The sequence below is a fragment of the Marmota monax genome, unplaced genomic scaffold, assembly GCF_021218885.2.
Source record: "Marmota monax isolate L192 unplaced genomic scaffold, Marmota_monax_Labrador192_F-V1.1 WCK01_AAM20220418_F8-fsc00014, whole genome shotgun sequence".
NCBI classification, from domain to species: domain Eukaryota; kingdom Metazoa; phylum Chordata; class Mammalia; order Rodentia; family Sciuridae; genus Marmota; species Marmota monax.
The window spans coordinates 19,163,810-19,187,266 of record NW_026695222.1 but is presented as its reverse complement, the minus strand read 5'-3'; the positions used below and the strand labels follow the sequence as shown (position 1 = coordinate 19,187,266).

Sequence of the window (23,457 nt, the reverse complement as noted above, 5' to 3'; positions counted from 1 at the left end):
TCTGCACAGCTGTGCAGGGCTGGGCATCTGGGCAGTGAGTGACAGTGAACCCGTTGAAAGGATGAGTAGCAGACACACATCAGTCTGCGTAAAGGGACCTTTAGTAGAGCAGAAGTTCTACACACAACTCAGCATAAGATGCATTCAACAAACACGTACAGAGCACCTGTGTTCCAGGGCCTGTGCCAGGACCTGGGGACCCAGAGTTGAACAAGAATCAGGCCCTGCTTCCAAGGCCCAGCAGCAAAAGTGGCTCACCATCGAGGCGGCTTCTCTGCATAGAGGACGGACGCAGGGTGGATGTGCAGCTCGTGATCATCCCGGATAGTCCTTGGAAGACAGAAGAATTTCATCTGAAGCACATTTTAAGTACTGACAGCAAGACTTTCCCACAGATGTTTCTAATATTAACAAAAAATGCAGACAGATTCAACTTCACTGAATGAAACAATTCTCTATATCTACTCTGTGCCCTTCCTTGACCCTCCCCTGCTGCCACCCCAGGAGTCAGAAATAAATCATACAAAAGGAAGAAAAGCAACTCGTGGCCACTCCAAAAAAGCATTTAGGAATATAATGCTTTGCCTGTGTTTATGTTCTGCGTGATCTCTTTCAAAACAATTTCCTTTGGGCAGAAATAATATGATTTCTTGTATAAGCTTTCCTATTTTACAAAATCAAAGAATATAAGAGGGGGTAAGATGTGTTCAAGCTCGGTATTGGACTATGAGTTTTATTCAATTGAATTAAGAATTATAACTACAGATCACAGGAGAACATTTACAGGATGTCACTGTCCAGAACTTCTCAGGGCACCAGGGAATCTGTTTCATCAGGGGAAGTGCTTCCAACACAGGACTAAGCTCATCGCTGGCATCATAATAAAACCAGCATCCTGGGGGCCCTGGCTGTCCCAAATGGTGGGGAGCTGACCCCACACTGAACTTGGTCTCAAAGGAATAACTGGCCTTAGAACCTCTCATGAAGCTCCTGGTTTTTGTTGTTGCTGTTGTTGTTTTTAAGGGCACTATTGCAATGTTTAGAATGCCTGCAGAAATGGCTGACTTGTCTTCAGGAGAAGGAGGGCGAGTAAGCCAATCAAAGTGACAAGTCAAGGACATTCGCTGGAGAAGAGCTCAGGCCTCTCCAGAGGGTGGTCCCACCTTCCTGCCTCCTGGAAGGACTGCCTCAAACACAGAGGACTCAATATGGGAGGGGCTCAGAATCCTGACAAAGATGGGCCAGGCCAACAGAACACACTAGAGATAACTGTCAAGTGCTGCGCTTTAAAGTTCAGCCAGCCACCAGGATGCTGGATGCAGCAGATATTGCTGCCAAAAAACTTTAAATGCTCACTGAACTCTAGACACTTTAACAGAAGCCTGGTGTTCAGGGAAAGGGATCTCTTGGTTGGCCTTAAGAACAGGTTTTCAGTATTTTCTCAAGGGAAAAAAAAAAAAAACTAATGGCAAAATAATACAGAGAAGACATCCAAAAAAGAGCTAAGAGAGCCTTAACATGAGGAAATGATGACAGCCACACTCTGACAGACTACAGTGAAGGGAGGAGACTACAATGAGCCACGGCATAGAAGAGGCAGACTAAAGCATCTGCTCAAAGAGCCAGAATGATTTAATTTGGAGAAAAGAAGGCTAAACTAACACTTAAGTTTTTTACTATATCTGAATACAGTGAGGCTGATGTAGGCATCAATAATCAGTGATTTTCTATGCCTAGAAAATGGGATGGAAGAAAGAGAATGCAGACTGCAGCAGGAGGAACGTTTGCCAAACTAAGAAACACTTGCAAAGTTCCAAAGACACCAGGAACCGGTGCGTCCCACCAAGCTCTACAGACAAAATGGACTCCCCAACAGTCAAAGTAACTTCTCTAGGAAACACCATCTTTAATGGTTTCCTCCAGTCACAGCATTCCTTAATTGGAACTGAGACAGTGCCAGCATCCAGCATGTAACTGCGGTCCTTCCAAAACAAGAATTACAACTTCCAGAGAGTCGAGGCAATTTGCTTAAAACTATATAACTAACTTCAACTCAGTTTTTGAGGGAGACATTATTTAAATTAAAAATAATTAATTGCTAGGCTGGGGATGTGGCTCAAGCAGTAGCGCACTCGCCTGGCGTGCGCGGGGCGCTAGGTTCAAATCCTCAGCACCACATAAAAATAAAGATGTTGTGTCCATTGAAGAACTGAAAAATAAATATAAAAATAATAATAATAATTAATTGCTCTACTATTTCTGCACATCAGCATTTTGTGCATTTTTTGGGGGGAGGGTCATTTTGAAGATTTCTTCTTTAATAAATGACTTCAGAAAGTATTGTGTTACCTATAAGCTCCAGTAGAATGAAACCTCGCTGCATTTGCAAAGAATCCAGAAACAATGCACCTCAGGACCGGATCAGGATCACCTGCACACAGAGCACCAGATGAGCAACACATGAGACCCTCACCTGCCCTACACGCCACCTCTTCAGGCCTCTGCCGTGAGGCACGGGACCCAGTCCTGGCCCCACCCCAGGCTGCTGCGAGACACCCTGGCACCATCTGAAGAGGTCCCCACTCCCACAGTGGCTGTTGAGAACAATAATGCAGGACAGCTCCTTGAACTTGGGGCCATTCCACACTTCCAGGCCACAAAGGACTGGACGAAGGCTGGACACCAGACCCTAAGAGAGTTAGTGCACAGGCTGGCCAGTTACCTCAGAATTCCTCTGTAGTCTGCACCTTGTGGGAATGATATTCTTTCCATAAGGCACAAACTGAAATATTATTCTACATCATTTCTGAGGTTATAAGCTATAGTGTACAATTCTTCAAAATTTCCAAATATTCCATTTTCATTGGTGTTTCTATTGATATAATAAACATCCCTCATGAATAAAGCTCCATGTTCTAGATGATATCCATAAGATAAATTCCAAATGATTATGCAAAAGAATAGTCTTATTTTTATGGCTTACGACACACCATTTTTCATCAATTTTAAGATTCACTCTTTTTTTTTTCCACTTCAACTTACTAGATCAGAACAGCATTTACAACTACAGTGGTAGCATGGTTTTCTTTTTTAAAAAATATTTATTTCTTAGTTGTAGTTGGACATAACACCTTTATTGTATTTATTTAGTTTTATGTGGTGCTGAGGATCGAACCCAGGGCCTCACACATGCTAGGCAAGTGATCTACTGCTGAGCCACAACCCCAGCCCCCTGTAGCATGGTTTTCTTTCTTACTGATACGTAATGATGGTGGTATTTTTAGATGCTATGAAAATATAATTGTTGGCAAATTCCCTAAATGTGGTGCTACTTACAAAGTCATCAACAATATACAAATATGTCAGTCTCACTGCACTCTTACCAACAATGTTTTGGCAAAAAGGGTTACCTTTGGGGGTGTAGCTAAGTGGTAGGCAGCTTGTGTAGCAAACACAAGGCCTGGGTTCAATCCCCAGCAAACACCCCCCCACACACACAAAGTTACCTTCTTTTACTTTATATTTATTTGATTGGTAACTATATATTTATTTATGAATTTCCTCGTCTTTTATTTTTACTTAAATTCCGCCCCCCCCCCCCACTTCTGGGGATTGAACCCAGGGGCACTCTACCACTGAATTTTATCCCAACCCTTTTTTTAAATTTTGAAACATGGTCTCATTAAGTTTTTGAGATTGGCTCAAACTTGCAATCCTCCTGCCTCAGATCCCAAGTTGCTGGGATCACAAGTGTGTGCCACATTACCTGGCCTTGTGAATTTTATATGCTAATCCTTTGTTCATTTATCAAATGTTTTTATCTTTTATCTCATGACTACTGAAAATATCTTTAATATTTACTTTTTAATATCTACATGTTTTAAATTTGCCTGTAATTTTTTCAGTCTCCATGATCTTCTTTACTGTTCCCAAGTACAGAACTGATTGATCCAAAATCTACATTTCGCACCATCATCTGATCCAAGATTCAGTCCCTTCTCTCTAAATGCCCTTCAGAAATGGCCTTTTAAAACATGCATTTGTCTCCGGGGCGATGTCACTTCCAAAAGATGAAAACTGGCTCTTGGGTGTGGAGGTGGAAAGAATAGCTTAGAAAATACAATGGTTTGTGGCCCTCCAAAGCCAACTCTTCATCGCAAAATTTATTACTCGGCATTTAATTCTTCTTGTTATGAAGAACTTAATTTTAATATAACTTTTTTTCCTGAACAGGGGGTTGATAATGAAAAACAGATTAAGATACACAGGTGCAGAAGTAAGGCTGGCATCTTCCTGCCTGGCAACAGGAAGCTGATCAGCTTCTCTCCAAGTAGTTACCCCGCAAAAATGCCTATTTCTATTAATGACGTCAACATGACCACAAGCTCACTGTGTGACCTTCAGCAGGTTATTTTTTACTCTTAGCCTCATTTCTTTCATCTATAAAGTGAGGATAATAGCAGTACATATTTCACAGGGTTATTATGAGCATTAAATGAATTAATATATGAAACACTCAGAATAATGAGCAGCCTACTAGAAGCAAGTGAGCAATGTTCACAAGTACCAGTCGGGGTGAGAACATGGCTGAGCGTCTGGCACACAGCACCCACAAGGACTGCTGAATAAACCAGCAGGTGAGTCACTCCCTCAAAAGTGTGGGCTTCTGGGCCGAACAGATCAGGCTCTACTGATTACCAACTGTGTAACCCTGAACTTCAGTTAACATCTCCCCAGGACTTTCTGAGTCCTGTAAAGCAAGGACACAATCACTTACATCTCACACAGTGGGAGACAAGGTGAGAGAATATCTGTAGAGCCCCTGCCACAGTGTAACCCTTCTCCTTGATTAACAGAGGATCCTCACTGTCACTGCTAGAGGTCAGGGACTGTCTTATACAGAACTACTTTCTGCCTTACCTTCGGTAACTTCCTATGCTAACTACATAGTACTGGCTTTAATTATGCTTGCATATGAAAATAAAATGTAATAGCCATACATTTCATCCACTAAAAGTAGTCTTTCTTAGCCAGGAACAGTGGCACATTTCTATAATCCCAGTTCTTGGGGATGGGGTGGCTGAGGCAGGAAGATTACAAGTTTAAGGCCAGCCTGGGCAACTTAGCGAGACCTTATAGCAAAATAACATAAAAAGGGCTGGGGTTGTAGCTGGGTGGTAGAGTGCCCTGGAGTTCAATTCCATGTACCACATACACAAAAGAAGTATTCATTCTTGCCAAGCATAGTGGCGCACACCTGTAATCCCAGAGGCTCAGGAGGCTGAGGCAGGAGGATCAAGAGTTCAAAGCCAGCCTCAGCAACAGCAAGGCTCCAAGCAACTTAGTGAGACCCTGTCTCTAAATAAAATATAAAATGGGGCTGAGTATGTGGTTCAGTGGTTGAGTGCCCCTGAATTCAATTCCCAGTACCTCCCCCACCAATAGTGTTCATTCTTAAAATAACTACATGATTATATTAATTATATGATGTATAATAAGGTGAATGTTAATGATTTGGGGGGGGGGGAGTGGTTACTAGGGAGTGGTTACTAGGGATTGAACCCAGAGATTCTTTACCACTTTACATTCCAAGTCCTTTTTGCTTTTTATTTTGAGAAGGGTCTCACTAAATTGTTGGGGCTGGTGTCAAACCTTCAATCCTCCTGCCTGGGCCTCCCCAGTTGCTGGGACTACAGACAAGCTGCTGTTAATGTGTTGTCATAACCTATACATTTGTTTTTGTGGGACCAACCCTCAGAAATAAAAATGGACCTCCTTGGGGAAGATAAGCAACTTAACACTGAGCTTTTCATGGATGCAGGTAATTTATTTAAAAAACATGAAACCAGTGTCAGTCCCAGCACAGTGCTGCCTCCCACCAGGCCAGCAGGGGAAGTCTAAGACTCCAGCTAACAGAGCGAAAAGGGCAAGTCCCCAACTGCCATAGCTAATGCCCGGGGCAGCTCATTCTCACCTTCGCTAGACTTCTTGGGCACCTGAAACTTGACAAGAAGCTTTTTCAACTGTTCTCTCACGGTCGCAGCTCTGACAAGACCCTTGTAATTCAGGAAATGTTCCTGGCACCACTGGGAGTTCTTATTGTGCTACAGAACAAGCCAGACAGAGGAACGTTAGGAAAGCACAGGAATGCCCACACCCGGGCAGCACTGCGAGATGACTATTTCCTCTTTCACCATTTGCTCGTGCAACGAGACAAGATCTTCAGATCATAACTGGCCTTTCCTTTTGTCCCATCTCTCCAAACAGATGCTGACGACCACGTCACATGTGACTGCTCTGTGACCTCACTCTCCATACTACAGAGCAAATGACAGCTGAGGGACAAGCAGAGCTACCTGCACCTGTGTGAGGCAGAACTACCAGAAGGAACTGCTTCCTGTGTCCTTTGCACGGCAACTTTTCTTTGGCAGGTTTCAGTTTATCATTTTACTAAACAACAGGCAAGTGATATGACACTTATCAATGCAGAAATGATCTGCAAACTAGAATTATTTGTCCCTAAAGTATGAATTTTCCATCAATAGTGCTTAATTATCTTCTACATTCTTAAAGGTGATCATGCCTCAGACTAAATTTTTGCTGTGGGGAATGTTTCTCTAAAATTATGTTCTAAGCTAGGCAGAAAAGAGTTTTAAATTAAAACAAAAAATTTAATTCATAGAAGATTTTCCAAAAAAGCAACCAAAGAATAATGCAATGTCCACCTATATCCATATTCTACTGCTAGAAAAAGCTTCAAATTGGAGATGGTCCATTGTACTCATACAAACAAATTTTAACTAGTTTTAATTTTTAAGTCTCAATAGAGTTTTTTCCCTGAAAATCATTCATTAACTGAATGATCTTCCTCAAATCGCTGGTAAAATAAAAATTTGGTTACTTCTCCTCTTCTAAGAAAGTATTTAAGAAACAAATAATAAAAAATGTGAAATATTATTCCCTTTCCTTTATATGAAGTCACTTATTTCATCATTTTCTTCAACTTTAGGTCATTCTTTTGAACAATTTTTAGAGAGAACTTTAAGCCATATTTAAGCCATACTCTTCATTGTGTAGAACATTGAAAATAAACTTAAAAATGCCTATTGCTAAATTGGTGTGGCCAATTTGGAAAGCAGTATGGAGACTCCTGGGAAAGCTGGGAATGGAACCACCATTTGACCCAGCTATTGCCCTTCTAGGACTATTCCCTGAAGACCTTAAAAGAGTGTACTATAGGGATACTGCTACATCGATGTTCATAGCAGCACAATTCACAATAGCTAGACTGTGGAACCAACCTAGATGCCCTTCAATAGATGAATGGATTAAAAAAAGTGGCATTTATACACAATGGAGTATTACTCAGCACTAAAAAATGACAAAATCATGGAATTTGCAGGGAAATGGATGGCATTAGAGCAGATTATGCTAAGTGAAGCTAGCCAATCCCTAAAAAACAAATGCCAAATGTCTTCTTTGATATAAGGAGAGCAACTAAAAACAGAGCAGGGAGGAAGAGCATGAGAAAAAGATTAACATTAAACAGGGATGAGAGGTGGGAGGGAAAGGGAGAGAGAAGGGAAATTGCATGGAAATGGAAGGAGACCCTCACTGTTATACAAAATTACATATAAGAGGATGTGAGGGGAAAGGGAAAAAAAAATCAAGGGAGAGAAATGAATTACAGTAGATGGGGTAGAGAGAGAAGATGGGAGGGAAGGGGAGGGGGGATAGTAGAGGATAGGAAAGGCAGCAGAATAGACACTAGTATGGCAATATGTAAAAACGTGGATGTGTAACCGATGTGATTCTGCAATCTGTATACGGGGTAAAAATGGGAGTTCATAACCCACTTGAATCAAATGTATGAAATATGATATATCAAGAGCTTTGTAATGTTTTGAACAACCAATAAAAAAAAATGCCTATTGCCAAACGGTACGTAGGATGTGAGGATATACACAGATAAATCTTTACCTAAAGGTTTTCTCACGGCAGCTGAGAAGATTCAACCCAAGGCTCTAGTTGCTCTCAGCCTCACTCATCTGGCAGAAAATCTAATGCTGCCTTCCGTGAGACAGGCAGAGCAGGAGACTGGGTCTTCACTGCTGTAGTGCACAGCATACTGGGGTGAGGGAAAGCACCAAGCCATCCCGAGCTCTTTCCACCAATACATCCCAGAACCTCAGGCAGGACGCCCAACCCACTGGCAAGAAATCTAATAGGAAAATAGAGGGGACTGTTGGCCACTCCTCTGCACTAATGTCTGGGATCCTTGCTCCTGGGTCACCCCGAGTGGTGGGTGTATGTGGTTCCCCCTGGCGGAGGTCTGCTTACTTTGATAAACGCTTCATACACATTGAGCATGGTGAGGTGATCGCCCTCTTCCACAGCAAATTTTCGGTGCACCCGCATCTGGAAAGAACAAAGCTCCGTTGAGACGCTGCCTCCTGCGGGCCTCCCTACTGGGGGTGACACTGTGCAACAAACAGCATGTGGCTGCAGATTCAGAAAGGCCTGGCTCACACCATCCTAGCTGTGCCACACCTGAAAGCCCTCAGCTTGGTTATGCACCTTTCTCAGCCTCAATTTCCTTATCTGTAAAATCAAAGAATTAAACCCTTCCATCAAGGTTGCTGTGGGTTAAGATAATTTTCAATAAAGTGCCTAGAATAGGAGGAGGATGCATGTGAGCGTTCTCGTCTCTCTTCTCCTTGGTCCTGCAGGACTCTTCTTTCAGAAACACTCTTCCCAGGCTCCAGGAGGCAGGGGGTGGGCTGCCTGGCTGGCTGGCACATGGCGGACACTCCATAGCCTAGGCCGCCACTGATGCACATCCTTTCAGAGCCCATCCCTGAATTCTTTTTGTAAGACCTGGACAGTGCGATTCGTTCCCCAGGGGCAGTACACTAATGCACACCTTAGCTCCAGAACTTCATCCTTGAAGCAAATGTCACATAATCACTCACCTTCCTCCCTTTCTCCCCTCCTTCCTCCCATTCATTAAGAGATTTCCATCAAGTACCTACTAGAGGCCAGGCCCTGTGCTAAGCACCTGGAATACAACAGTGAATAAACAGTGGTGAGAAGGACAACAAATGAAGTAAGTGAGCAAAAAACACGCAGTCTCTGGATGGCAAGAAGTGGCAGTGGCCTGCTATGCAGTTTTCTCCTTTTGAAAGTGAGTTTGTCCACCCTGAGGCAGGACTGTCACGAAAGTTCATAAATGGACAAACAACCTGAGAAAAAGGACATTACCATCTGGGCACAAAGGCAGGAAGGGTACAGTAGTGTACAGACAAACCGCTGTCAGGGAGGGTGAAACAGGTGTCCTCGCTGCACACCAGACCCTCCCCCTGTGCAAGGTGGCTGCTCTCCCCAGGAAGCGGACTCCAAGTGCACCTGAGTGGCCTCCAGGGGACACCTCCCCTTGGCCAGCTGAGTGCAGCCCAGTGCTTTCCCTCCAGGCTTTCCAGGGCTCACTCGCTCAGCACTACTGCCTGTGCCCTAGGCAGGTCTTGGTGGCTGGATTTTAGCTTCACATGCCCACCTGCGGCACCACCCTGACAGTGCAGCACCTAGAATCAGCCTGCTTGGCACAGGCACCTGACTGATTATGTCACTAATGTGCCTACTAAGGATTCTGCCAGAGCAGCCTGGATGACAATTTCCTTGATGGGAACTAATAGTCAGCAGTGCAGTGGTGAGGTCTGGGGCTGTAGACCTTGAAAGCCAACACCGCCAATCCCAGCTGTGCAACCATGAAGGAGTTACCTAACCTTTCTGTGCCTGTATCTTTGAAAGATGATAATAATATCCACCACTGAGGTTTATGGTGAAAATAAAATGAGACTGTGCACATAAAATGCTTAAACACAATGTCAGGCACACGGTAAACACTCAAAATGTGAGCCAGCAACCTCGGCACAGCTCCGTCTTCAGCAGCTTCTGCGTGAGTTTTAACAACAAACACCCCTAGTGAACGAGAATAAGGCGAACAGTGCAGGGGACGTTGGACTTACTGCCTGAGACTTCTGGTTTGAGGGGATCACAAAGACATTCTGGATCTGCATCATGGCTGCAATGCTTAGAATTTCCTGAGAACAGCCAAAATTTCCTGTAAGACAAAAAGCACGTTTGATTGCCAACATCTAATGTGTCCACAAGGCATAAAATACATTTTTCCATACATACTGTAAAATGAGACAATATTTTATATGGTCTAATTTTCTGAGTATAAACATGTACAAACTTAAATAAATACTTCACCCTGCCAAGTGGAATGAGGCCCAGCCTCGAGAGATTCTTAGAAAAAAATCTGCTCTGTTACTCGGCAGCTGTGACAGTGAGTGAGGGCTTCGCCACCCGTCAAGGTGGGTCCAGACTGGCCCTGTCAGCTCAGCTCCATACCCACTCCTTGCTCTCTTACTCGGACACCTGGAAACCTGGCTTCAGCCTGGGGGGCAAGTGGGGTGAGGGGGGCAAGGGGAACTGCAGGTGTGGGCTGTAGCCCTCGTGCTGCTTCTCTGCTCCTAGGCCCTTCTGTAAGGTGGTGGCCTCTCAGAAGTGCTCACAAGGGCTCATCTCACCTGGGAAGCCCAAGGCAAAACTAGACCAGGACAGCACCCTGGGCTACTCTGTGGCTCCTGGAACAGAATCTGCAGCAACCAACCCTCTAGGGTACTAGACAGACCAAACCACACTGCCCGCCCCACCTGCCCGCAGCTTCCCGCCTGATGCACACAATGCCAGGCTTAGAACCTGCTTCTGTATAAGGCCAACCATGGCAACTCGTTTCCCAGCTCTCACCATGTGGGTTGAAATGAATTACACCTTCATAAACAAATTAGACAAAAAAAAGAAAAAGTTCATATTACCTTTCCAGGCAGGGAGGGACAACCTATACTCTCTAGATGATTCTGGTCTCTACCTAAATAGTTCTCGAGGTTTGACCTTTACACTAGAACTTATGTCCTCACAAAAATCTGAAAGTAGCAGAGAAACTGGAAGCCTGTGTACTGCTGTTGTTAGGAAGGCAAATGGTACAGCCACTGTGATAAATAGTACGACAATTCCTCAAAAAATAAATCTGCGTACAGCCATTCTAGGAAATAGTAGGAAGTTCCTAAAGAAACTAGAATTAGAATTGCCATATGATCCAGCAATCCCACGACTAGGTATATACCCCAAAGACTGAAATTGGCATGTAGAAGAGAACTCTTCACTCCCATGTTCATTACAGCAACATTCACATCAGCCAAAATATGAAAGCAATTTAAATGTCCATCAGTGGGTAAATAGATAAAGAAACTATGCTATATACACGACTGAATAGCATACAGCCTTTAAAAATGAAGGAAATTCTGTCATTTAAAGACAATATGAACGGAAATGGAGTACAACATGCTAAGTCAAATAAGCCAGGCACAGAATGACAAACACTATAGAATTGTACTTATGTGTGGAATCTGAAAAAGTCAATCTCATAAAAACAATGAGCAGAAATAGTTGCTGGAGAGAAAAGGGGGAGTAGGGGAAAGGGAGACGTTGATCAAAGGACACAAAGTTTTGGGTAAGAGAGGGTAAGTTTAAGTGATCTGTTGCACTGCATTGTGACCACAGTTAATAATAACATAATGTATGGTTCAAATTTACTAAAATGATAGACTTTCAACATTATCACCATAGAAAAATGATGAGTTGGTAAGGTAATGCTAATATGATATGCTAATAAGCCTGGCCAACTCTTTCTACTGTCCACACACACACACACACACACACACACACACACATACATACATAGATCAAAACGTCACATCGTACCCCATGAATATATACAATTATTATCTATTTATTAAAAACAAATACTCTTTTTAAAGAAACTTAACAGAATGATCATATGACCTGATAATTCACATTTGGGTATCCACCCAAAAGAAGTGAACACACAGATTCAAAGATACAATTGCACATCCGTGGTTACTGCGGCATCATTCACTACATCCAAAAGATAGAAGAATCCTGAATGTTCACCAACAGATGAACAAATACTCAAAATGTGGTATATACATACAATGGAAACTTGTATGTAGAAAATTCTGAAACATGCTATGGCATGGAGGATCCTTTAAAGATATAATGTTAAACAAAATAAGCTAGACACTATATAGTTCTATTTGTGTGAGATTCCTAGAGGAGCTGAATCCTCAGAAACAAGAAGTAGAACAGGAGTTAGTGTTAATGGGTAAAGATTCAGAGGGGAGGACAGAAGAAAGTCCACAAATGGCTGGTGCTGACGGCTGCATACTAATGTGAACGTACCCAGCGTCTCAGAACTACATACCTGAAAATGGTTAAAGTGGCAAATTATCTCTTCCTTATTGTTGATGCTGTCTAACCACCACTGGACGCTCTTCCTCAGGGTGCACAGAATTTAGGGAAACAACTCCTCTGACAATCAAAATAAAATCAACATAAGTTGTCGGGGTCTACCCACCTGACTCAAGCAGCATTTTGGCGAACATGGGATTCAAAGGAAACTCTGCTATTCTCAGGCCAAGTGGTTCAGTTAAACGACAGTCTTTGTCTAGACCTGCCAAAAGAAGAGAACAAAAGATAGCAGAAAGCATGTACCCTTGTGTTGGGAGATGCACACTTGTTGAGAGAATAAAAAATGATGAATGCTAAAAATGGTACCCAATAGATGACTCTTGCACTATTCAGTCTGACAGCAGAGTGCTGTTCTATCAAAAGAAGAAAAGATCTCCATGGAGTTCCTAAATCCCCAGTTTTTAAAAAACTGCTGCTTATAATGACTTCTATTCAAGGACTTTATTTATAAAGAAAATGGCCCTGCAACGACCTCTTGCTCTCACTCTCTCCTCAACCCACAGCAGCCTCCCTCCACTCCTGCTGCCTCCCAGAGGGGCTCTTTAGCAGCCCCGCAGCCAGGCCACCCAGACACACCGAGGCCCTCTCCTCCCACTCTCCACAGCCTTTGCCTCTGCTGACCTCAGCCTGGCCTCCTGCTAGCTCCCGTGACCCCTGCTCTCCTGGGTACCACCAGCTCCTTCACTGCTCTCCTCAGTCACCTTCTGGGCTGCCTTCCACATCCAGGCCAGGCCAGGCCACAGATGTGCCAGGATGGCATGCTGTGCCCCTGCTCCTCTCAGACCAGGAGAGCAACTGTTACAGCAACTCTGCATCTGAATGCTAGCCCGGACCCCTCTGGCGCCAGCTCAGGCCTGTTTACCCAACTGCCCCGGGCATATTCCTTCAATTCCTCCCCTTTCCTCCATGCCTCTCTTCCACTCGCCAATATCCAGGTATGGATTCCCGAGACCACCAAGATGTAGACTACCGAGTAAAATAAACCTTACAAGAGCTCAGAGTAAAACAGAAAAGGTCATTTCTCTTCTGTTTCAATATAATCATCTTTTTAAAGGTGAAACTAAATTAAGATGGGGGTTTCCCTCAACCTTTGCCAGCTAATTTGGAGCAGTGAAGAAATAGGAAAATTTGTTCTGTTTGGAGGAAAATCAAACCAAATGAAAAATACCCATATCATTAATGGTCTGGCATCTGCATTAAAGATAACCTTGCTTTGGAAACCCATTCCAGCACACAGTCACTCGAGGCTGATCTTCTGTGGGCCAAGCTGAAGATTTTTAAATCAATGGAGAGCTTTTTAACCAGTAATTGGCTATTTCCTCAGAGCGGTATTATAAATATGGAATGAAAATGGACCCCTATCACACCCCAAACAAAAATTAACCAAAATGGATCACAGACCTAAATGTAAGAGCCAAAAACCATAAAACTCTTTAAAGAAAACCTAGGAGTAATGACCAGGGGTTAGGCAAAGTTTACTTTTTGTCTTTGTTCTTCCCCAGGAACAAAGTCAGGACCTCACACAAGCCAAGCCAAACACTTGCTCTACCACTGAGTTGTATCTCCAGCCCCAAGGCAATATTTTCTTAGACATGACACCAAAAGAACAAGTGACACAAGAAAAAACAGATAAATCGACCTACACAAAAACCTAAAACTTCTGTATTACAAAACGATACCATCAAGTAAATGAACAGCCAACACACAGAAATGGGGAAAGGAGTTACAATTCACATACCATATAAGAAATCTGTGCCCGGAATACATAAAGAGCTCCTCCAACTCAGTAATAAAAAGACAATAACCCAAGCAAAAATGAGCACAGAATTTGAACCTTTCTCAAAAAAAAAAAAATACAGTTAGCCGTTTATATTTGCGGGTTCCACATTCTTGGATTTGATCAACAATGGTTCATAAATATTTAAGAAAAAAATTACATCTATACAAATCATATATAGATTTTTTTTTCTTACCATTAATCCCTAAAAAATACTGTAGAACAAGTATACAGAGCATTCACATTGTGTTAGGTATTATGAGAACCTACAGAGGATGTGAAATACACTGGAGAGTGCGCACAGGTCATATGCAAACACTGCATCACTTCACATAAGACTGGAGTATCCATAGATATTGGCATCAGAGGGGGTCCTAGAATCAATGCCCCAGGGATACCTATGGGATGAGACACATTGTATACAAATGGCAAATAAGCAAATAAAAAAATACTCAATATCATGAGTCAGAAGGGAAATGCAAAACAAAACCACTAGATACCATTCCCTACCCATTAGGAAAGCTATGATACAAAAGACAAAGGGTAACAAGTACTGGCAATATGGAAAAACTGGACTCTCACACATAGTTGGGAGAATGCCCAGCAAAAATCTGTAGGCCTGCCAGGAGCAGTAGTACACGCCTATAATCCCAGCAGCTCCAGAGGCTGAGCCTGGAGGATGGTGAGTTCAAAGCCAGCCTCAGCAAAAGCAAGGTGTTAAGCAACTCAGCAAAACCCTGTCTCTAAATAAATTACAAAATAGGGCTGGGGATGTGGCTCAGTGGCTGAGTGCCCCTGAGTTCAATCCCCAGTACCACACCCTGAAAAAATCTGTATGTTAATGTGCAAAGCATTATTATTCATACTAGCCAAAAAGAGGAAACAACATAAATGTCTATCAGCTAATAAATGGATAAAAATTTTACATGGCTTATCCATACAATGGAATACTATTCAGCAATAAAAATGAATGAAGGACTGATATATCCTACAACATGGATGAGCCTTAGAAACATACTGAATGAAAGAAGCCAATCATAAAAGACCTCATATATGATTCCATTGATGTAAAATGTCCAGAATATGCAAATCTAGAGAGATAAATTAGTAGTTGCCTGGGACAGGGGAGTAATGGAAATGGAGACTATGTGCTAATGGATATAAGGTTTCTTTTCTGAGTTACGAAAGCATTTTAAAATTAGACTGTGGTGAAGAATGCACTACCCTTTGAGTATATCAAAAGCTACTGATTCATACACTGTAAATGACTGAAATGTATGGTATGTAAATCACACCTCAATAAAGTCATTTTTTAAAAAAAGAAACATGAAAATATACCTGAGGGGGGAAAAAACCCACTAAAATTTAATAACCAAACTGGATGGCAGCCATGTGGGGCACCCTTCAGAGCAAGTCAGTACTTCCTGAAGATGAGTTCAAGTTATGATTTTTCTCCATCTTCAGGTACAAAACAACGTTCTCAGATAAGCAAATAGAGGCTCCTCTGTAACAGACTATTTCCTTCCCAAACAATTCCCCTGACTGGTGATCTCCCCGTTCCCCAAGGAAACTCCAGGAACAAAGTACAGGAATATGAGGAAAGAAACACTGAGCCACAGCTTTCAGGATGAGGTAGGGGCAGGAAGAAAAGTTCCGAGGAGGTACCCTCTGCCCTCTGCTAGAGAATCACTCATCTCTGATGTCTCTGAGGAGTGTGGCCCTAGTGATAGTCACCTAGCTGCTATGTACTAGAATGCTTTATAAACTGTCATAATCTAATTATGATCCCAACTTCTATTTCAGTAGAGTGTCATGAAAAAGATAACACAAATGAAGAGGATCCACCCCGTTCCTGAAGATACTAGGAGTGCCAGAGTGACTGCAACAGACTCCATCCTGGGGGAACACACGTAAGAGAGAAAGAGGCATACCTCCCAGAGCATAGAGTAACTCCAAAGCTTGAACCATCGACTGTGCTGGAGGGGGCTGTAAAACACATAAAAGTCCTCCTGAATTAATTTCTCTGGGCAAGGAACAGAAAGATGTGAGCATTTCCTATTCAAATCCACTTTCCCTCTAGCATGTCCCATTCCTCCCAGGCTCCGTGCTTCTGTTCCTGCTGCTGGTGCCCCTTGAATGTCCTTCCAGCCTTCCTGGCACCCTCGGTACTGCTTGGCCTTTAAGGCTCAGCTTGATTAAACAATTCCCCTGGCAGCCCTTCCCCCGCTTCCCTTCCCCGAGGTGATGGTCCCTAACTTAAACTACCTCTTCGTTTTCCCTAAATACTCCTCAGACATTGCTACTGTTTACTTCACAGTCTTGACATTCTCCTGGGAGCCCCAGGATACAGCAGTGCTCATAGACGATTTATTTTTGCATCACCCAGAGGCAAAGCCCATGGAGGGTTAAAAACATTTGTTGAATTTGCATTTCTGATAACAAACGGGAATGCTGGATGATCAACAGTTAAGCAGAGCTGACGGTGTGACTCTCAGCCTGATTCTCTAGATCCTAACCTCCTTCTGTCCTCTGCAAATCTTTACTGAGCACCTACAAAGTGCCATTATTTCTTCTCTCCAAATTATGTGGTTTTGAATAAGTCAGGTAATAAAATTATACTGCTTTTCAAACTGCATGGCTTTTCTTCTAGATGCATTCAGATAACAAATGTATTTTAAGCATCACATTGTTTAAGCTCAATGTTACAGATGAGGAAAGTGGAAGACATTTGAACAAGGTCACACAGGCAGTTTGTGGCAAAGTCAGAAGCTAAGTTCAGGTTTCATGTTTTCCATTTTACCTCATCCACTTTGTTTGCCAAAGTCAAACTCCTAAAAGCTCAGGTGCACAAACCACAAAGGTGTGGACCAAACTGCAAAGAGGGCACTCCACAGACCACTGGGAGCAAATCATGTAACTGGCCCACTGCCTCTCCTCATCCTATGACATCTCTTTCTTCAAAGAGGCAAAATGCACAGTTCACAAATGTAGGAGCTTAAACCTTCTAGGGATCGTTAATACTGAGGTTATATTAATAGGAATAGCGAAGCTCTGATCCAGGCTCTGAACAATTACAGAAACAAGGTTCTCTTGACTCCTTTCAATTCTGACCCTATTTCAAATCACTTACCATCAATCAAAAAAACTTACTCCCCAGACCCCACAAAAATCATTTCAAAAGTATTTTCATCTAAATGAACATTCATGGTACTCCTCTAGGACTTCATCTGATTTGGGATCACAGCAACCACAGTTTTAATATATTTGGAATTACTGTGCATGTATAATTTGTTTGTTTTTCTCATGTTTTCCTTGTTTCTTATACCCACAAGACGCCCCACTAACTACTTGGGATAGCTGCCTAATAGGCATTTTGGTCATACTCCATCAAGAAGTCAGTTTTCCCATTTCTGGGCAAATGAGTGCTTCTCGTTTTTCATTTTTCTAATTAACATTCCTAAACATATAAAATTACATGTATCCTGTGATTGCCACTGTAAAAACACAGTTTCAGGAGAATGCAGCCAGAAAGGAATGAATAAAAATAAATCTGTATGTGTGTTTTTATTTTTCAATCATCCAAAAGTTTTATTATGATTTCATTATCTATACTTTTAAATTTTGATATAAAATAGTGCTAAAAACATTATCATCTATGTAAGCATTTTTTTCTTCTTTCAAATTACTTTCTCAGGAGAAACTTCCATGGGAAAAAATAGCAGGCATTTCCGTGGTTCATAAAATATTGTCAGAAAGTACCTCCCAAGGACCAAAACAGAACATAAAACCATCAGCAATACACAGGGCATTGACTCTGCCAAATTGTTGTTAGCTCTGGATTTCATCATTTTTCTTAATAGTTGATCATTTAATTAGTGTAAAATCGGGCTTTGTAACTACATCTTCCGTGGAGGAGAACATGTCTTTATGTCAATTTATAATTTGTGCTGCTTCCTCCCCTTAACTTATCCTTTATTGGATATTTGATTTATTCAAAATGAATGCATTTTGAAAACTCTTGGTATTTCTTAAGACACTGATAAGTCATTTCTGCCATTATGTTTTCCTTTAATCTTAGATATGGGACTTTTCCTAAGGTTATATTTGCATACACTGTTCATCTTTTCTTTATAGTAAGTATCTTATCCTATACAGCAGTAGTCAAGGGAACATTTATTCTGTGCTTACGGTGAGCACACAATAGCTTCTTTGAGGAGCTGGGATTTGTTGGGTTTTTTTTTTTTTTTTGCAGTTTTTTTGTTATCCAAAATCCAGACTTGTCACACCATAAACCATGATAGCCAGGATGGAACAAATGAGTGAACATGTGAGTCCTCAACCACAGAAGTCCTCTAGGAAAATACTCATGAATGTCTACTAACTAACCTAGTAGAAATCATGAGGATGAAGACAGAAGGTTTTGTTTTGGTTATATTTAGAATGACTGCACATTTTTAAAAAAAGTCAAATAAAAAATACTGGCAAGAAATGTTACAAACAAAGGTTGATGTCTTTAATGAACTCTTGAATAATTCCATAATCCTAGCAGACAAATGACTTAAAAATTCTGATTAGCTGGGTTCAATGGCACATGTCTATAATCCCAGCTACTAAGTAGGCTGAGGCAGGAGGATCAAAAGTTCCAAGCCAACTGGGCAGCTTAGAGAGAACCTGTCTCAAAATTAAAAGGACTAGGGTAAAGTTCAGTGGTAGAGCACTTGCCTAGCATGGTCAAGGCCCCAAGTTCAATTCCAGTACTACCAAGAAAAAAAGACATAAAACTGGCCATAATTTTTTTTTTAATCTATGAGAAAAAAAAAAAATTAGTGGTATAGATAATGACCTCCGTCTCCCTCTCCCTCCCTCCCCTTCCCTCCCTTTTTACCTCTCTCCAATCACATTAGCAAAACTCTAAAATTTAGACAATGACCCAGCATGATCAGGGTACCACATACCAGGCCTGCTGGAGCCCATGTCAGTACAGCCATCTGGCCAGGTATCCACAGTCACAAAAGACTATGGACCTTTGGCCCAGCATTCTCAGCAACCTGGCTTAGGAAATCAAAAATCAGCCATAGGGTCTTCCCTACAATTCTTCCAAAACCTTCTTGGCTTCCCCGGTCGCAATACTCTTGATCATGCAGGACTATCCATGAACCCACTGTCCTGGACCCTTCACCCTTCCTTACCTGGTGGAAAACCCTGCTTAGGTCTCAGATTTCACCCCAGGACTAAAGGGGCAGGGAGTTCTTCCTTTGTCTCTCAGAGCACAAGGCACATTGCTCTGTAATTTACCCACTTACTGGTCTCTCTCCCCCAGCAGACAAGAACTGGAATTACCAACAAACTAAGTGTGGCTGCTTGTCTCACCATCTCCCCCATACCCTGCTTTGGACCTTGAGCCAAATTAGTCCCAACACTTAAGCTGAGTGGGAAAAAGAAAGATGGCATGGTCTTCACAACATGCCAACATCCCCCTGAAAGCCCCCCACACAGAAGATCGGACTTACCGACATGAAATGAAACCTGAGGACGTTGTCAATCCCTAGCGCTTTCAGCTGCAGGATGACAGGGGCCAAATTGCTCCGCTGCATCTCAGGAACAGTAGACTGAGGCAACTTGTCGAAGGCTTCCTCTGAGGATAGTAAATCAGAACAGTCAGGGATCCAATGTGACAGCCAAATGCAATCACATACCAAAGGGACAGACTTCCTTTTCTACCTTGATCAAGAATCTCCAGGATTCTGAGACCAGATGCACATGACCTTGTAACGCAAGGTTTTTATATTTACAAAAGACCCTTCTATTTAAAAAAAAAAAAAAAAAACTTTAGATACTACATTCTAACAATACTCCTTTATAAAAATTTGTCCTTTTACTTTAGAATGTTGTTTTTCAAATGCTTTTTCTGAGAAAAATATCAAAGCAGCAAGTATTTGCTGAAATCACTATTGTTACCCAGTTATCGTCATCTCTTGGGTAGAGAATGTCAAGGAGGCAAGAACTGCACATATAAGCAAAGAGCGATTTTAAAATAGATCACCAAAACTGCATCCAGAATACAACAAATGACTGAATTTATAAAAAGTAAAAATTGTCCAAATCTAATTTTTTAAATCAATAAGCAAAAAGCACAATGTCACACCCAGAATCCAATGTTGACCCAAATAGATTAATGAATAGATTAATGAATGCTTACATGCCCCATAGCAACAAAAGATGACCTAAAGCAGGAAAAAGTACTTCGTGGCACAGATATCCTACACTAGGAGGGGCAGGAAAAGAAGTGGGAAGGAAGAGACTTAGGAAGGCCTTTTATAAAAACTAGACAAAAGGGTACAGGGAAAGAGGCAGAGGAGATTAAATTATTTTTGTGTATATACAGACAATGCTCCACCCACAAAACCCTCCCACATCAGTCAACATTTTAACAGATGTACACCCTTCTTAAACACCACGGTGGCCCAACCTCCATTTAGACCATAAAGCTTTAGTGAACTAGGGGAAAAAAAAAATGAAGCAAAAGGTGATATGAAGAAATAGCACAAAAGGTTTTCCTTGAGAAGACAGACAACCAAAAGTCTAAGGACGGTGATATAAGTTGCCATATGCATGGGTCTACCCAGGAAGTTGTGGATCCCGAGCAACAGCAGAAGTTCCAAGCAGATACTAGTTTCAAAAGCATCTTGGATACAGTTTTTTGGCAGGAGAAATAAACTTCCCAAATACACTATTCTGGCAAGGGAAAAACAATCATCAGATGAGAGGCCGGCCCTGCTCGGGGGCGGCTCACAGGAAGCAGGTGCATCCTCAGAGGTCAGTGGTGCTCAAGCTCTGGTGAGGCGCCTAGGCCAGAAGCCACAGGCCAACCCCTAGAACAGCATCAGTGACAGGAAGGGGCCTGGACCAAGACCGACTGCTCTGCAAGGAGGAACAGATTAGGTCCCATCAAGGGGTCCTCCAAAGAGAAGCGGAGGCTTGGGGAAAGAGGAAAGAATGGTCACCAGAGAAGGCTCTAGAGGAGCCCCATAAGGAGTTGCCACTGAGGGGACTTCGGGGCTAAAGAGGTTTTGCTGGGCAAAAATGAAAAAGCCCAAGGAAAGGCATCCGAGGTCTGAGTAGCGGATGCAGGAAGCAGAGGGCACATCCAAGAAGAGTGCAGTTCAGCTGAGAAGCCATGTTGAGCAGATGCAGATGGTGAGTGAGAGGAGATAAGCTGAGGAAGAGTTCTGGAAGGTTCAGAAAACTGTAAGGTCTGTGAGAGGTGTGCTGCCTAAAAGCTACACTCTGGAAGCCTGAACGCTGGACACTGTGCACTTGTTACTACCCAGTGGCCCCTCCCCAACACCACTTCCACTGAAACGCCATGCAAAGGGACTCGATGATCTTTCACCTAAATCCACCTGAATACCTCTAGTCCACACTCTATTACATGATTTCTTTGGCACAAGAGATGGGTGCTGACCATGACTCTTTCAGAGTAATTTGAGCCAGGCATGGTGACACACACCTATGATCCCAGCAATTCAGGAGGCTGAAGCAGAAGGATCTCAAGTTCCAGGCCAGCGAGGCAACTCAGTGAGACCCTGTCTCTAAAAAATAGAAAGGGAAGAACATCCCTGGGTTTGATACCCAATACCACCAACAGGGAGGAGGGAGGAAGGGAGGGAGGGAGGAAGGGAGGAAGGGAGGAAGGGAGGGAGGGAGGGAGGGAGGGAGGGAGGAAGGAAGGAAGGAAGGAAGGAAGGAAGGAGGGAGGAAGAAGTAACTGAGTTCTTAAAAAACTAAACATGAAATTACTATATCACCCTGCAAAAAACAAAAGAATTAAAAACAAGTTCTCAAGTACATGTACATGCATCTCACAGCAGCACTACTCAAAACAGCCAAGGTGGAAACAGCCCAAATGTTTACCAACTGATGAATGAATAAACAAACAAATGGTTGGTTTTCCATACAATGGAATATTATGCAATCATAAAAAGGAATGACAAATGGCATACATGCTACAATGTAAACGGCCTTTGAAAACATTGCACTAAAGAAGTCAGACACAGAAGATCACGTATTATATGAAGGTCACATGCTGTATGAAGGTCGCATATTGTATGACTGTATTTATATGAAATATCCCAGATAAATCCATGGAAGCAGAACACAGATTGGCAATTGCCAGGGATAGGAGGCCAGGAAGAATGGGGAGAAACTGCTTAAGTAAGGGTTTTCCACTGGAGGGATGGAAATGTTTTGAAACTAAACAAAAGGAGAGGTTGCATATACTGTTCACTCTAAAATGGCTGACTTATGTAAATTTCACCTGAATAAAATTTAAAATATATAAGATTATATATAAATATAGATACATTCTTGAAACTTCCTCCTCCTCTGCATTTCAGGGTGCCTTTTCATCCTGGTCTTTGCCCACTCCAATCAGGCTTTCTTAGCACCTTCAGGGGTTGTCTGTACCTCTCTGGCCTCGGTTTTGCCTGTGATGCTCCACATCCCCTTCCTCCCCTCCCAGTACTTATATATCCCATTCCCTTTGCCTGGAGTGCTGAAATCTTTTTTCTAAGACCTCCCATTTACTTGGATAAATACTTGGTTTCCAATAAGGTCAGGTCCAAACACAACCTTAGTTGTGAAGCACTTTCCAGTTCCCCAGCAAAAAAAAAAACACGAGCCCTTCTCTGTTTCCAAGAGCCCCTATTCTCTACAGTAATCATACCACACCTTAACATGCTAATCTGTTAGTGGGTCTGTCTCCACCACCAGATTGTCCACCATGCGGCCACAAGCCTAATTCCACGAGCCCTAGATTCCCAAGCCTCAACCCCATGTCCAGCATGCAACCGAGGCTCTGTAAACATTTGCTAAAAGAAAGAAGGTCGGGGTATAGCTCAGGGTGGAACACTTGCCTAGCACATTCAAGGCCCTGGGTTCCATCCCCAAAACCAAAAAAGAAAATAAGGAAAGACAAAATGACATCAAGAACTGAATAAGGATGATAGGAACCAGAAAGGAAGAGAAGCAATAAATGGCAAAGCTACAACCTTCAGACCTGGGCAGCAACAGTAGGGGATAGGGGAAGGAGGAGGGACTCAGTAATGATTGGCCAAGTCTGCACAAGGGAAGAAGAAAAAGATCTCAGTACCACTCCCCTCAAAAGCAAAGAGTAGAAAGGGAAGGAGCAGCTCTAGACACATCTTTTTGGTTAAAGCTGTCTCCAAGCTGGGAAGAAAGCTCTTAAGGGCAGGGGTGTCTGGATCAGAATTTTAATTTTGCTCCCT

General features: G+C 42.5%; 1 protein-coding gene across 2 annotated transcripts in view; it reads right to left on the bottom strand.

Annotated features, from left to right (window-relative positions):
- The window catches only part of Dhx35 (DEAH-box helicase 35), a 72,068-nt gene that overhangs the window by 8,853 nt on the left and 39,758 nt on the right, over positions 1–23,457 (bottom strand). The window contains exons 13-20 of one of the 2 annotated variants that reach the window (XM_046433619.2): positions 19,681–19,805; positions 16,102–16,156; positions 12,500–12,595; positions 10,026–10,120; positions 8,341–8,418; positions 5,975–6,104; positions 2,350–2,431; positions 259–330 (exon numbers count right to left, since the gene is read on the bottom strand). In XM_046433619.2, coding sequence (XP_046289575.1) covers positions 259–330; positions 2,350–2,431; positions 5,975–6,104; positions 8,341–8,418; positions 10,026–10,120; positions 12,500–12,595; positions 16,102–16,156; positions 19,681–19,805 — 733 coding nt within the window. Of the gene's footprint in view, positions 1–258; positions 402–2,349; positions 2,432–5,974; positions 6,105–8,340; positions 8,419–10,025; positions 10,121–12,499; positions 12,596–16,101; positions 16,157–19,680; positions 19,806–23,457 lie in introns of those variants that run through there. The other variant, XM_058575430.1, reaches the window with a different exon arrangement.